The 13,772-nt window shown below is 33.5% G+C and overlaps 1 protein-coding gene across 2 annotated transcripts in view; it reads left to right on the plus strand.

The window, feature by feature from the left end:
- LOC102800598 (endothelin-converting enzyme homolog) overlaps window positions 1-13,772 on the plus strand; it is a 67,559-nt gene that overhangs the window by 44,457 nt on the left and 9,330 nt on the right. The window contains exons 2-15 of one of the 2 annotated variants that reach the window (XM_085508678.1): window positions 1,848-2,118; window positions 2,615-2,818; window positions 4,469-4,596; window positions 5,205-5,357; window positions 6,533-6,598; window positions 7,089-7,205; window positions 7,419-7,505; window positions 7,901-8,037; window positions 8,818-9,040; window positions 10,069-10,182; window positions 10,765-10,842; window positions 11,774-11,936; window positions 12,323-12,374; window positions 13,017-13,209. In XM_085508678.1, the coding sequence (XP_085364804.1) occupies window positions 1,848-2,118; window positions 2,615-2,818; window positions 4,469-4,596; window positions 5,205-5,357; window positions 6,533-6,598; window positions 7,089-7,205; window positions 7,419-7,505; window positions 7,901-8,037; window positions 8,818-9,040; window positions 10,069-10,182; window positions 10,765-10,842; window positions 11,774-11,936; window positions 12,323-12,374; window positions 13,017-13,209 (1,986 nt within the window). The remainder of the gene's footprint in view (window positions 1-1,847; window positions 2,119-2,614; window positions 2,819-4,468; window positions 4,597-5,204; window positions 5,358-6,532; window positions 6,599-7,088; window positions 7,206-7,418; window positions 7,506-7,900; window positions 8,038-8,817; window positions 9,041-10,068; window positions 10,183-10,764; window positions 10,843-11,773; window positions 11,937-12,322; window positions 12,375-13,016; window positions 13,210-13,772) is intronic. The other variant, XM_085508679.1, reaches the window with a different exon arrangement.

The following is a 13,772-nucleotide window of genomic DNA, read 5'->3' on the forward strand; positions in this document are numbered from 1 at the left end:
GACGCCTCCTCCTATCACCTTGTGGATTCGCAACTTCACGTGACTCTCCCGCTGGCATTTCGTTTGCCACATCTATGTACTTGTGCTATGCCGTGGTGCTACCTTTGACCATCCAACTTTGTACCCGATCATTATTACATCGTTACCTTTATTTACACAAACTATATCTTGCTTCAGACATTTACCTTGACATGTTTGCATCATTTACTTCACTTTCCGTCATGACCACCACCGCTGTATTTTACATATCACAAGCAACATCGCATTTATGTACTTTAATGCTTCACAATTCCCAGGTTCATTGATACCGATTCCTTGGCTTGCTTGTCGCTGCGCCACTCTTGGCCATCTCATAATTTGGGGGTTGTCATTGCAGTGCATGCGAGCACCACTTGATTAACGTGCTACCATTCTTCGTGAATAGAGTCAAACATGCGACTCTGTGCATGGAAATGGTATCTGCAACGACGGCCGGGTGGTGACCTTTAGGTTGACTGGCCTCGATCAAGTACTATGCTAATCTCTCCGTGATGTGAATCAAATCTGCGACTCACATCACGGAGCAGGTTTCGGCGACGACGCTTGGCCGTGGCTCACACCACTTCTGCTCTCAGCCAAGACCTTGTCTCTCGTGTCGTTTCTTAGCATTAAATTAGAATATACGGTTAGAAGTTCTCTCCCATGATGCATTGCATATACACTGTACCGGTATGTGTGGTAAAATGCTTAGTAGTGAAAAATTTGAATTTGGTGTGAACTACTATGATTTGCCACAATTGTTTTGTTCATACAGATTCTATGCCTTAAATACAATGCATGTAAAAATCATTGTTTGTTCACATTTTATTCGATCGCATGCTCTGTGACGACTCTTGAAATTTAAAATAACCACAATTTTTTATGCAGCTATTACACCATGTTGTATCAGATGTATATCCGTACTGTATATATCCCAATGTCTACTAAATTTGTTTTTTTATGCATTCAATGAATTGTTTAATTTTCACTCAATTTATAGAATTCCCGAATTAATCACTTGTTACATAAGTGGAATATCATATTTCATTTGGGTGTACTGTAAATGCATTAATTATTCACTGGGTTTTGCTATCTTCACTGATAAGTAAAATCCGCTAAGTTAAATCTACATGAACATGTGAAAAACATTTCCTGCTATTTTGTACTGGCTATATAGAACAAAGAAAAAAACTGTTTGACGAGTGTTCAATAAATATTTACACAATGGATGTGAATTCCATATTTAAAAAGATTATGGAGAATAATATAGCTTTAGCAAAATACTTAAAGAGCACAATTTTTAAAACCACAGAAAGTAATTAATTTATTTTTTTTATTTTATTTTACTAACATTTTATTTTTATCTCTTATGTATTGTATGTATTTATGTTCCTTACCATACAAAAACCCTCTGAAGGTTTTTTAGTAGTGTAATAAAGTTATTATTAATAAAACTCATTGTTTCTTTGACAAATTTGTGAAATTAAAACACAGTGAATATTCTGAAAATATTAAAATAGTGAAATTAAATGTCAATGAAAGTAAATAATTTTACAGTGAATTGTATGCAACTTTGAAATGTATGTGTGCTGTATATTCTATTCTACGCCTGCGTATGTCCGTCAATCAAACTTGATCGTGGAATTAAAATAAGTGTGCTATACCAATAGAATCGTAAAAACAAATTATGCAAAAACACCAGAAAAGACATCCTGAGACGAACACTAACCATATATTTTTGTAGACGTGCACATATTTGTATACATAGTATGTTTGTTTGTTGTTTAATTTTCTCATCATTTCAAATCTTATATTTTTCATTTTAACAGATGATGAAATATGAGCGTACAACATTTGAGGATGGAGACACGGATCCTGGGGATGCGGGTAGTATGGGTAGTCTGGAACAGGCGAACGTTGTATCGCAACAAACGCAACCCCCAGACGTGACTTTCAGGGCTTCATCGAATCAGACATCGTCTTGTGTGTCAATGTGGAAGAATTTATCAAATCTAGAAAGATTATTGTTTATATTTTGTGCCATTCTTCTCGTAACTGTTCTTGTGTTGGTTTTAGTTGTCGCCAAACGCAAACCCACAGGTGAGTCAATTTTGTGCAGATATCTTGTAATTTATGGCAAAGTTCAAATTTTGATTTACATCAGTGTATATGACTAGCAAGTAGATACAACGCTTGAATTTCTTTCCCATAATGCATTGCACATTGCTTAGTGGCATGTTCTGTCGACGCAACACGTGAATTTCTTTCCCATAATGCATTGCACATCTGCTCAGTAACACGCTGAGTAGATGCAAAGCTTGAAATGTTTCCCATAATGCATTACCATGTTCAGTAACATTGTGTAGATGCAAAACTTGAATTTGGTGTCAAACTTAAACTTCTTTCAATTTTCAGTTCAAGGGTGGATAATTAAGGGCTTGAAACTCGTATCTTTGATATGTCATTGGTGACTTTCTAATAACTTTTTTTTATACTCAAAATGGATAATGATCAAGATTTCAAGGTGTTAAAAATTGAAATGTCTGCCTTTGTCAAATGTTGTCGTAACCAATAACCTTATGATTTTAATTTTCAGATTATTGTTTGAGTCCTGCGTGCGTGACTGTAGCAAGTAGTTTACTCAATTCCATGGATACAAGCATCGATCCATGTGATGATTTTTACCAGTATGCCTGCGGAGGCTGGATCAAATCACATCCTATACCTGATGGAAATTCACGGTGGAGTACATTTGGTGTCCTATGGCAGGAAAATCAGCTCGTCATGAAAAACGCTCTAGGTATTGTATAATCTTATGTGAATTTGGTTATACCATTATACCCATAGGGTTGGTAAGGTTTCAATTTTATGTGATTATTCAATGTATACTTTAGGGAGTATTCATACGTATTGTCAAAACAGTTTTGGGTTTTTTCAAATACTGTTCAAATACTGTTCAGATAAAGTAAAAAAAGTAAAAATTTTATTTTGCATTTTCTCAAAGTTGGCTGACTGGCAGCCATTTTGTTTCTAAAAATCAGTATGTCCTCAAAACATGGACATTATTGGTATATATTATATCATTTTGGTTCAAAATCCAATCTCAAATTGCAATTATGGTGACATTTATTTTCCCCACAATATTTTTTTTTCTATTGATCATGTGTATTAATTGACCAATTTCTCAGTCTTTTTTTTTAGATCTCAGCCCTAAAAAAAAGCCAATAATTTCTTATCATACTCAAAGTGAAAGGATTCAATAGAAACCACTGAGGATCAAAATACATATAGTAGACCATCCTCTATTGGATATTTTCAACACGTAATTGAGAATTCATGTCTCGTACATGTATTCACTAATGAGTAGTGAAACAAGTACACTTGCTCCTCCTATGTATAGACAAATTTGAGTGGTTAGAACAGAGATGTAGGTCACACTCATGAACTTTAAATTTCTTCTAAACTGTTATAATATCCATTTTTTACTTCATATATATGCCTATAGATATATTGAAGCGACATCAACTACGTTTTAGGATGGGAATTAGGGAACTGAGCAGAATTCTCTTTAAGTGGGTGGGTCACCTACGCACATGCGGGAAGTGAATCCCAACCGACGATAACAACACATGCTAAAAATGCAAAGGCTCATGGGTAGATGCTTGTTTATAAATAATGACATGCTATGGCCATCTGACATATGCGCAGGTAACGACTCTCCCACTTTAATGATATTTTCCATATTTATTGAATGTAGTATTATTCAGAGACTGTCACATTATATCTTGAAAAACCTGCTGCAATCAACCAAGTCAGACCAATGTTCATAACAGTATACAATCCAATCACATATATCAGTAAATTTCTAAGTTATTCTGATCAGTTTCCTTCATATGCATATTATGTTTATTGTTTTTAACCTTCTCACCACCAGACATTCTTGGCCAATTTTTTCTGCACCTTTTCTGTTCTATTCTTCAATATTTTTGGAAATTAACCCTAACTTTGGAGCCAACAAACAAAATTTGAGTGGATTTTCAGTTTTTATTCAAAGAAATTGGATACTTTGACTGAAAGAAAGTGGAGACTACAAATAGGACTGTTTTGAGAATTTGTGATGAAAAAAGGGAACTAGTTGTGAAAAAGTTTATATTTATTAAGAAGGAATGGATTCATGAAAAACAAAAAAAATTTCTTGTTCACCTTTTTACACCTTATTTTTTTTTATTTGTGGCAAATTAGAAATATGTTTGATTTATATTAAACAATCTTCATTGCTTAGTACCCAATGTGTATGTAGCTACTCTCTAAGTTGCATAATAATTTATTTATAAGTTAATAATTTTGTTTTCTTTCTCATTTTTGTTTTATATTAAGAAAAAATGTTTATTGATGTTGTTTTCATTTGCAGCTTTGCTTTATTTATAAATTTTTTTGGTTATTTTTGTAGAAAAACCTTTGAATGAATCTTTAAATGAAGCAGAAATAAAAGCCAAGGTGTACTATCAATCATGCATGGATAAGAAGAAGTTTGTAGAAAAACTGAAAGCAAAGCCGCTCTTAGAAGCCATCAAGCTGGTATATATGTACAATTTTCTAGTAGAGTTTGTTAGTCCCTGTCTGAACGAAATCTCAAAATTTCTGATGCTATTTTAATGCAAATTTTGGCCATTTTTGCACTGATATGTGGCACAGTGGTGAGCATGTATGACCAACTCCTTTTTATTTGAACAGCTGTCTATTAAAGCAGTAACAAAAGAGGTTACCAAGCTCATGATACAACTCAACTCACGAGTTGGAAAAAATGGTGTCCAGTTAGGAAGTAAATCATTCCTACATTGTATGTGCTGTTCCTGTTCTTACTTCACTTGTTGTGTAATGGAACAATTTGATATAGAATAATGGAACCACCCTAGTTTATGTGTTGTATCTGAGACTGTAACAGCGCCAGCTAGTGGTGTAATATGGTATAGTTTTTATTAGGAAGTTCAAATAAAATGGCTGATCGTTAAGTTTATCTCGTGAGTCCTTGTTAGAATCTAATGCCATCCTGCATCAAAAGTATACAAAGATACACAACAGATGACATGCAGCCTAACTGGCTGACATATTTAAATTCAATTAAATAACATGGCTTAGACAGGGATTCTCAGAAAAAATTATTTTCAATTATTTATTGTGCTAAGGTTGGTGGATGGAGTGTAACCGGTAAATGGAACGAGTCTCAGTACGATTTTGATATGACGTTAACTAAGTTACAAAGTGAGTTTGATGTTCAACCATTTTACGGACTGTGGGTAGGAACAGATGATAAACAATCCTCGAAGAATATAATACAGGTACGGTAGTTATAATATTTGCATTACATTAATATACGGTTCATTAAGTGAGATATTACGAGGTTATAACCTGATATCAACCAGTTATATGAATAGTATCAGGTGATAACCTCTTTATCACATGACCAACTCAGATGACATCATATGTTAATTTATGCTAATTAGGTGTGACACCTAAACGTGTCAATGGACACACATTTGTAGCTAGGGCCGCTGTTGGTTTTCAAAATCTGTGGGAATATCATCCTTCTATAGCAATTTTTTTTTTTAAATAAACTTTCAGTCATTATTAATATTGTTATTAAGTTATTGTCATTGTACAAATGTACCATACAAGTTATTGTTGTTATCCAGTCTGTAATTCTCATTGCAGTAATAAAACAGTACTATCGCATAACTTCTTTTTCTCCTAGTACTGTTCGAGCACACGCAGACCACGGTTACTCTATTTCAGTGACTGTGTGCAGACTGATGACTTTTAGTGTTAAATATCAGTTAGTGCTAGCAAATACATCTCAACGGAAGATGGTGGAGGGTTAAGACTGGAAAGTGGTATTATCTGAAATTGTCAGTATCAATTACATGGCAGCACACACAAAAAATAAATTGAAATTTAATATCGTAATCGCATATCCAAGTGATCGCTAAATCTGTTTACACAGTGCGATCATTAGTTCTGCAAGTCGTTCGACACATATGGGTCATCATGTGGTCACGTGACATTTTCCCCGAAGCAAAGATGGCGTCGCACGTAGTGAAGCTCTTACCACTAAAAGTGAAAACAGGTTAACAAATTGACGGCATGTTTTTAACCTAACGTTGACCACAATAAGTAAAAAAAACGGGAATAATAACAATTCGGATCTGATAGTAAACTCATTTGTTACAAATCAAGGTAAAGTTAAAATATCATACGATTAAAAATTGAGCACAAATTTAAAAAAACCACCATGAAAGTACTGTAATTTACCTGATCGTCAACAAACTTCTGTCGATCTGATTTATTCCCGGTGTTTCAAAGGTCATCTGTCATGTGGAGGAAACTGCACATGCGTGTTGGCCACTGTTTTTGAATGCGCAGTGAAATTGTAGCATTTTTCACGCAATGTACACAGCCATTTTAATGACGACAAGACTCATCCAATTATCTTGTTTATTTTCTCTTCTTTATTCAGATTGATCAATCAGGGCTTGGATTACCTAACAGGGACTACTATCTGAATAAGAATGACTCTGATCCTGTGAGTGTAATATGTCTGATTGCTTTGATACTTGGTGTGTATGAACCTTGGGTAGACTTTTCTTAAATTTGTTCATTTTGTTACGATATCTTTAATTTTCTTATTTTGGTGAATATTTTTTTGTCAATTTTGGTAAACTGTGAAATGTTCAACTTCTTTTTAAAAACAGCAAGTCTGATTGCTTTGATATTATACATGTACATATAGAACCTCTCAGATTTGTTCATTTTCTAATGATACATGTATCTTCAGTTCTCTAATTGAAATGTGCATTTCTAACACCAGAGCTATCTCTTGTTTTTACATTTCTACCATGATGAAAATATATAGATTCTCAATTCATTGCCAAGAATAATTATACCCATGTAACAGCAAATAAAAAATTCTCACTGATATTAGTGAAAACGATATAAAATGTGATACTTTTTACCAATTGTGATATGCTCCAGTGATACGACATTGTTATCCCAGTGTTTTTTTTCATCCTTAGATTCTCACAGCCTACCTGGAATACATGACAACGTTGACCGTGTTGCTAGGAGCCGAAGAAAATGAAACACGTTCGCTAATGGTAGAAGTACTTGAATTTGAAAAAGATTTAGCTAATGTAAGCAGCTGATACGATGAAGAAACCTTGTAGTCATGTGACTCTTCTTAGTAATCAGATTGGTCAATTTATTCTAAATGATATTTTTTTTTTATTTATATAAACAAAAGGAAAATGTCAAAAATACGGCATATGACCCTTTAAGTGGGTACAAAATAATTTTAATTTCAGATTTTCCGATTTTAAATTGACCCATTTTCTTATTCTTATTAGATAACAGTGCCAAGTGACCAAAGAAGAGATGAAGAAACACTTTACCATAGAATAAAGCTTAAAGATCTATTCAAGAAAGCCCCTGCAGTAAGTACAGTGAAACCCGTCTAAACAAAAAAACTGTCATACAATGTATTACAACCTGTATTAAAACTCCATTTGTTTTTTTAACCGCAGATTTTTTGTATGACACCATTTTGTGAAATCTTCACTGCAATGTACTGTAGCAATGCAGTGCATGCAAGTTTAATCTGGACCACACAATACCCAACACCGTATTCTGAATCACGTATTGAAATTGTAGAAAAGTGAAGGTGTTTGTAGATCAAGGTTATCTTAATTTAACTATGCACTTTGAAAACTATGAACACCAGAATCAACTTTCACAACTCAAATTAACCAGCATAATTGCACTAAAATTTTGGAATTTAAAATAACTTCTCTTCCCCCAGGATTATGGGTAATTTGTGTTCTGTTTTCAGTTTAAATGGCTGAAGAATATAAAAAGTTTGTTTGAGAAAGCAGATGTGACAGACATCACCGAGGACGAAGACATCATCCTCTATTGCCCGGATTATATTGAACAAGTGTCAGATTTGATACTGAAGACTCCTAAGATGTATGTACAGTTAATCTTGTCTAGACTGAACACTTCCAGCTCTTTCACCCCCATGTAAACTGAACACCTTGGTAGACTGAACAACTTCATTACTGTCTAAACCTCTGTAAACAAAACACTTTCATTGACTGAACACTTTCAATTATGTCGCATCTTTGTAAACTGAACACCTTGGTAAACAGAGCAGAGCTGTTTATATAGATGACTGCAATTGTCTGTCAACAATTATATTTTCAATTTCTTCTTGAAAACTACCAGGCCAATTAGTTTGTTATTTGGTATGGATGTACCTTGGGTTGACCTCTGTCAGATTTGTTCATTTTGTGAAGCTATTTTTTCAATTCTCTATTTCTAGCAAATAATTTTGGTAAAAATATTGTCGACTTTTTTTACAAGCTTAATTACTTTGATAAAAGGATAATTTTAATTGCCATAGCAACAACCTTATAAATTACCATAATTGTGACACACGTATGACAAGAACATTGTGGTAAATATGACAAATTGCCAATATCTCATCATATAGAACAACATGGACTTTGCTTTCAGGAAGACACTCTACGAATACAGTGGAGCTATTTTGATCGTGAGGTCGTGAGGTCGCTTGTTTTTTCAGTTCCAACTTTTCGCTACACTGCTCTGCATAAACTTGTCTTTGTGTCAACAAACAATTTTTGAGGCCACCTAGATTTATAAAAAAAAGCAAATAATCTGCTGCTCATGGGAAAAAGATGTCCTCCTTAAATATAATAGGTCATATTCTTATTCTTTTACTTTCAGAGTTATTAATAACTACATGCTTTGGAAATTGGTGACTAGATTGTCGCCATTTCTAAACCAAGATTTCCGAGATGCAGCGGCTGCTTTAGCGGAAGTGCTATACGGTGCCAGCAGTAAAACCGATTTATGGCGATTCTGCGTGACCGACACTGATGGATCAGTTGGCATGGCACTGGGGGAGATGTTTGTGAGGGAAGCATTCGATGGCAATAGCAAAGAAACTGTGAGTGTCTCTCTTTTTATGTACTTTTTAACCTTTTCACCACCAGACTTCCTCACCTAAATTATTCTGCACTGTTTTGTTTATATTTTTCAATATTTCTGGAAATGAACCCTAATTTTGGAGCCAACAGACAAAATTTGTGTAAATTTTCAGTTTTTACTCAAAAAATATGGTTATTTTTGTCCCAATTTTCTGTCGGAAAGTACAGACTATAGAGAGGACTATTTTGTGAATTTGTGCTGAAACAGGGAACTGGTGGTGAAACACATCAGTTTTTGAGATTATTATTGATTACAATTTAATTATTACAAACAGGGAATCGCATGTTTAGAACACTTATTTTTCTGATACTAAAGTGAGGCTTACAAAAATATTATAAATTGAATTTATTATTAATGCTGAGGCCACTATTTTTCTGATACCAAATCTATGCATGGTTGAAACAGGAAAGTTGAGGGGTCTTACCATAGTGAGGTTAATTAAACTAAGTATTATTAGAATAATAACACAACCAGGGAGTCACATGACTGAGGATGTTGTATTGGTTGTTGGTTCTCCTGTGTAAACCTACCCCTGTGTATATTAGACACCTGTCTACACTAAATACTATTTTTTAGTCTTAACAGTGTTGACCTGTACAATTCCTATACATTACAATATTTGTTCTCAGTTTATTTGATATATGAGGAAACTTTGTTTGTCAGTGTTGTTGTTGTTGTTAAAAATTATTTATGTGTGCTGAGTATTAAACCAGAGTAATTTGTTTATTCAAACCATGTCAAACTTGCTCATATTATTCACGAGTATAAAAGTTTGAATATTTTTATGTCTGTTATGAAAATAATTGTTGGAAAAATCTGTTTGATTTTTTTAACTACATGTATATATATGCTTGGGTTTTCACAGACTAAGTATTCATTACTGTTGAACAAATCAGCAAAAACCCTGGTTTTATACAAAGATTTTACTGTAGTATTGAATTGCAGTTTTGAGAATACTCATAGAAAACAAGGTTTTTTATAATTTAGCTGTTTTTTTTGAAGGCCAAGGAAATGATAAATGAAATAAGAGAAGCATTCAAAAGAAATTTTCCAAATTTAGACTGGATGGATGACGAGACAAGAAAAGCAGCACGAGAAAAGGTAAAAAAAAAAAACTATCACTATTCGTGAGAAATGGACACTCTGTTCAACAAATTCTCACCAACAAATTTGGATTATCATCAATCATTCAAATCTCAATAACCAAAATTGGTGAGAATTTATTTTCTCACTATATGAAGGGATGGAATTTAGATTCTCACCATTGAATGAATTGAGGATATAGGAACTCTCTATGATATCAGAGAGAAATAATATCAAGTCTCGCCAAACTGCAGGAAAGTGTCATTTCCCAATCACGCAAGTCTTACACTTGTTACCAATGCATGGGTAATGGGCAATAAAGTCAAGTGAGAAAGTGACACCTTCTTGCAGGGGCTACTTTCTCTATACTTGTGAGGTCATGGCTATTAGGGAGGAAAATGTTGTTTTCATTGAAATGTACAATATAATTAAATGAGATTATATCAATAAAGTAACACTCCTGGTCAGTTATGGTCAGTGAAGACATCTGTATTTTGTTTCAAGCACAGAATAATGATCTAATGTTATGTTAATACTTTTTATTGTCACATTTTCACAATATTGGTAATTTTACAATTTTTTTTCTCTTCCTTCTCCAAGGCTGATGCAGTGGTGGATATGATTGGTTTTCCAAATTATATTTTAGATTCAAGCAAGTTGAATGAAAGATACAAGGGAGTGAGTTTCTTTGACTTAATTGGCCAAATTTCACACTGTAAAATTTCTTAATTACTGTAAATTACTTTAAACTATTTTTAGCTGGAATTAATTTTCACTGAAAAGACTTTTTGGGTTTATTTTCTGATGAGTTGAATGTATAGGGAAAAAGTTATACTCAATGGAAATACCGAAAAAATAGAAAACAAAAATTCCAAGCGAAAATAAAGTGTACTCACAAGAAAAGCTTGCATGGAATTTTGGCAGGAGGATGTAAAAACTCAACTTTGGTGACCTTTCCCAAATTATGCCTGCTTGCTATGCACAATATTTGTTTTTCATACATTTTGATACAAAGATGTTGCCAATGGAGAATTTATGTCCTTTGATCCAAAAATTAAAAAAAAAATTCTATAAAAAATACATTAATGTGCAAAATGTTGCCCTAAAATTTTAGCAGGAAAAAATATTGCCTTCAAAGGGTTAAAGTTGTTCACTGAGATTGATTAGGTTTATGGGTGTTTGAAGACTATTATACGTATTGTACTTGGTGATATGAATTTGTACTTATAAATTCTTACATATTAGACTTATACAGTCAAAATGATTTAGCAAATGAATTCTGAACAGAAGACACAAATAAGATGGTTTTCTGTTCACTGACATTCATAGTGTGCTAACAAAATCATAGGGCAAAACTTTTCGAAATTTGTTGATTTTCCAACCATTATATAATATTCCGAAGGCACATAAACATGAAAAAAGTCATTGTAGACTGCAACATTGCAATTCAGAGGGGATTTTTTGTATGCAGCAGAATACATACTTTTGTAATGGTGTAATATATGTCACCTGATCACCATATCAATATATGTAAAAAGTAGTGCCCTTAAAAGTTTTACCAACATTTCCTGCTGCTTGTCAATTTATTGGTCATGCTTGTTCTTTTCAGCTGGAGTTTAACGCTGATGAATACTTTGCCAACAATCTGCGACTTGTTAAGTTTGATCTAAAAAGAAGTCATGAAAAGCTACGTAAGCCAGTGAACCGTACACGATGGGAGATGACACCTCCAACTGTCAATGCTTACTACACACCAACAAAGAATGAGATCGGTAATAAAGGGAATAGTTACACACGCATAATTAACCCTTTTACAAAATAAAGATCTGGAAATTATGTATATATTTGGTACAAATTCTCAACAAATATAAAAAATGGCAAAATGTTGCACCAAATTTTGAATGGGAAAAGTATAAATTGAAATGATAAATAATAACTGTCAAAATTTTTATATATACAAATATTGTTATTAAGGCAAGGGGAGTCGCCACCTGAGCATGTGGCAAACTGTCATAGTGTGTCGTTTGTTCACAAACAAGCATCTACCCATGAGCCTTTGTTTTTTTAAGCATGCATTGTTATAGTCACTTTAGAGTCAAATTCACGAAAATTGGCAAATTTAGGAAAACATAATTTTTTTATGGTTAATTTTTCGCAGTATTTCCGGCTGGAATACTACAAACCCCATTCTATGATAAGGAATATCCAAGGTAAGTGTTATCCATGTATTCTTTTCCTTAACACTTGACCTTGGTGCATAACATTCACAGTTGTGACGTTTATCGAGAATTATCATTGCTGATATTAATATGGTAAACGTCATGATATTTAAATTACATTTCATTTTATATTTATGACAACAGATAAAGAGATAAGAACACACGTTAAGTCAAATAGACTGCTTCAAGCACATGTACAGCTTGAAAAAAAAACTGATGACGTAGCAACATAAAGACGCTCATGAATATGCAAATAGTTGTGTCAATAAATATTGTCTAATATAAACATTAGACTCCCATTATTCAAATAGTATGTGAAGAAACACAAATCATGTAACAGTACTGTTTTTATCATTCAATTGGTACTATATCATATATTAATATGGTTCATCAAGTAGATTATGTGTGCCAGATCTCATGCTTTATATATAAAGAACACAATGTTGATTAGAGGATGCTAGAGGGCGCTAATCAATTTACAGTATATCGGAAAATGTCTCCATGAGTGAACATGTGAACACTCTTGCTTTTGTTTTGTGCTCTGGACTACAGAGGATCATGGATCACCAGAACAGCAGCAGTATAAGAAAGTCTTTTAATAAATTTAAGAATTTTCAATCTATTCTACCACAGGTCCCTAAACTTTGGTGGAATAGGGGTCGTCGTGGGTCATGAGCTTACTCACGGATTTGACGACCAAGGCAGAGAATACGACAAGAATGGCAACATGCTTCCCTGGTGGAATAATGCAACCATAAAGAAATTTAAAGAGCGTACAGAATGTATGGTTGATAAGTACAGCGAGTACAAAGTAAGCAAAGACAATGTAAGTGAAGTATTTTCCATTTTCTTCAATTTGTGATTGATACTAGTTTTTTTGAGCTCTAATCTTGGGGCTGAGAATTAAACAGACATGTTAACAAGAATAGCAACATATGTATTAACAGTGACATACATGTTAACAAGAAAGGTGACAGACACTATCATCTAAATAGCGGCAGATTTTTTAAACAAAATATAGTGACAAGCATGTTAACAGGTACAGCGACAGACATGTTTACAAGAATAGTGAAAACATGTTGACTAGTATATACATGCACATTTTTCCATATGCATTTTAGTAACACCAATGATTTTGGTTCATGCATATAAATATTCATAATTTGCAAACATTTTTACATATGTAGATTAGTGAATACCGAGGTAATCAGCATTTCTGAACGTAATTTAAAATTTTGGGGTGAATGAAAGTCTTTTGTCAACTTTCAAAAAAATTGGTTAAGCCTGGTATGAGACGTGGTATTTGGAGTCACTAAATGAAAATACTCATGCTACCAGATACCTGAGACAAAGATGGATATTTTATTTATCGCAAGTAAATCTAGTTTG

This window comes from Saccoglossus kowalevskii, chromosome 15 (genome assembly GCF_978046115.1).
Source record: "Saccoglossus kowalevskii chromosome 15, keSacKowa6.1, whole genome shotgun sequence".
Classification (NCBI taxonomy): domain Eukaryota; kingdom Metazoa; phylum Hemichordata; class Enteropneusta; family Harrimaniidae; genus Saccoglossus; species Saccoglossus kowalevskii.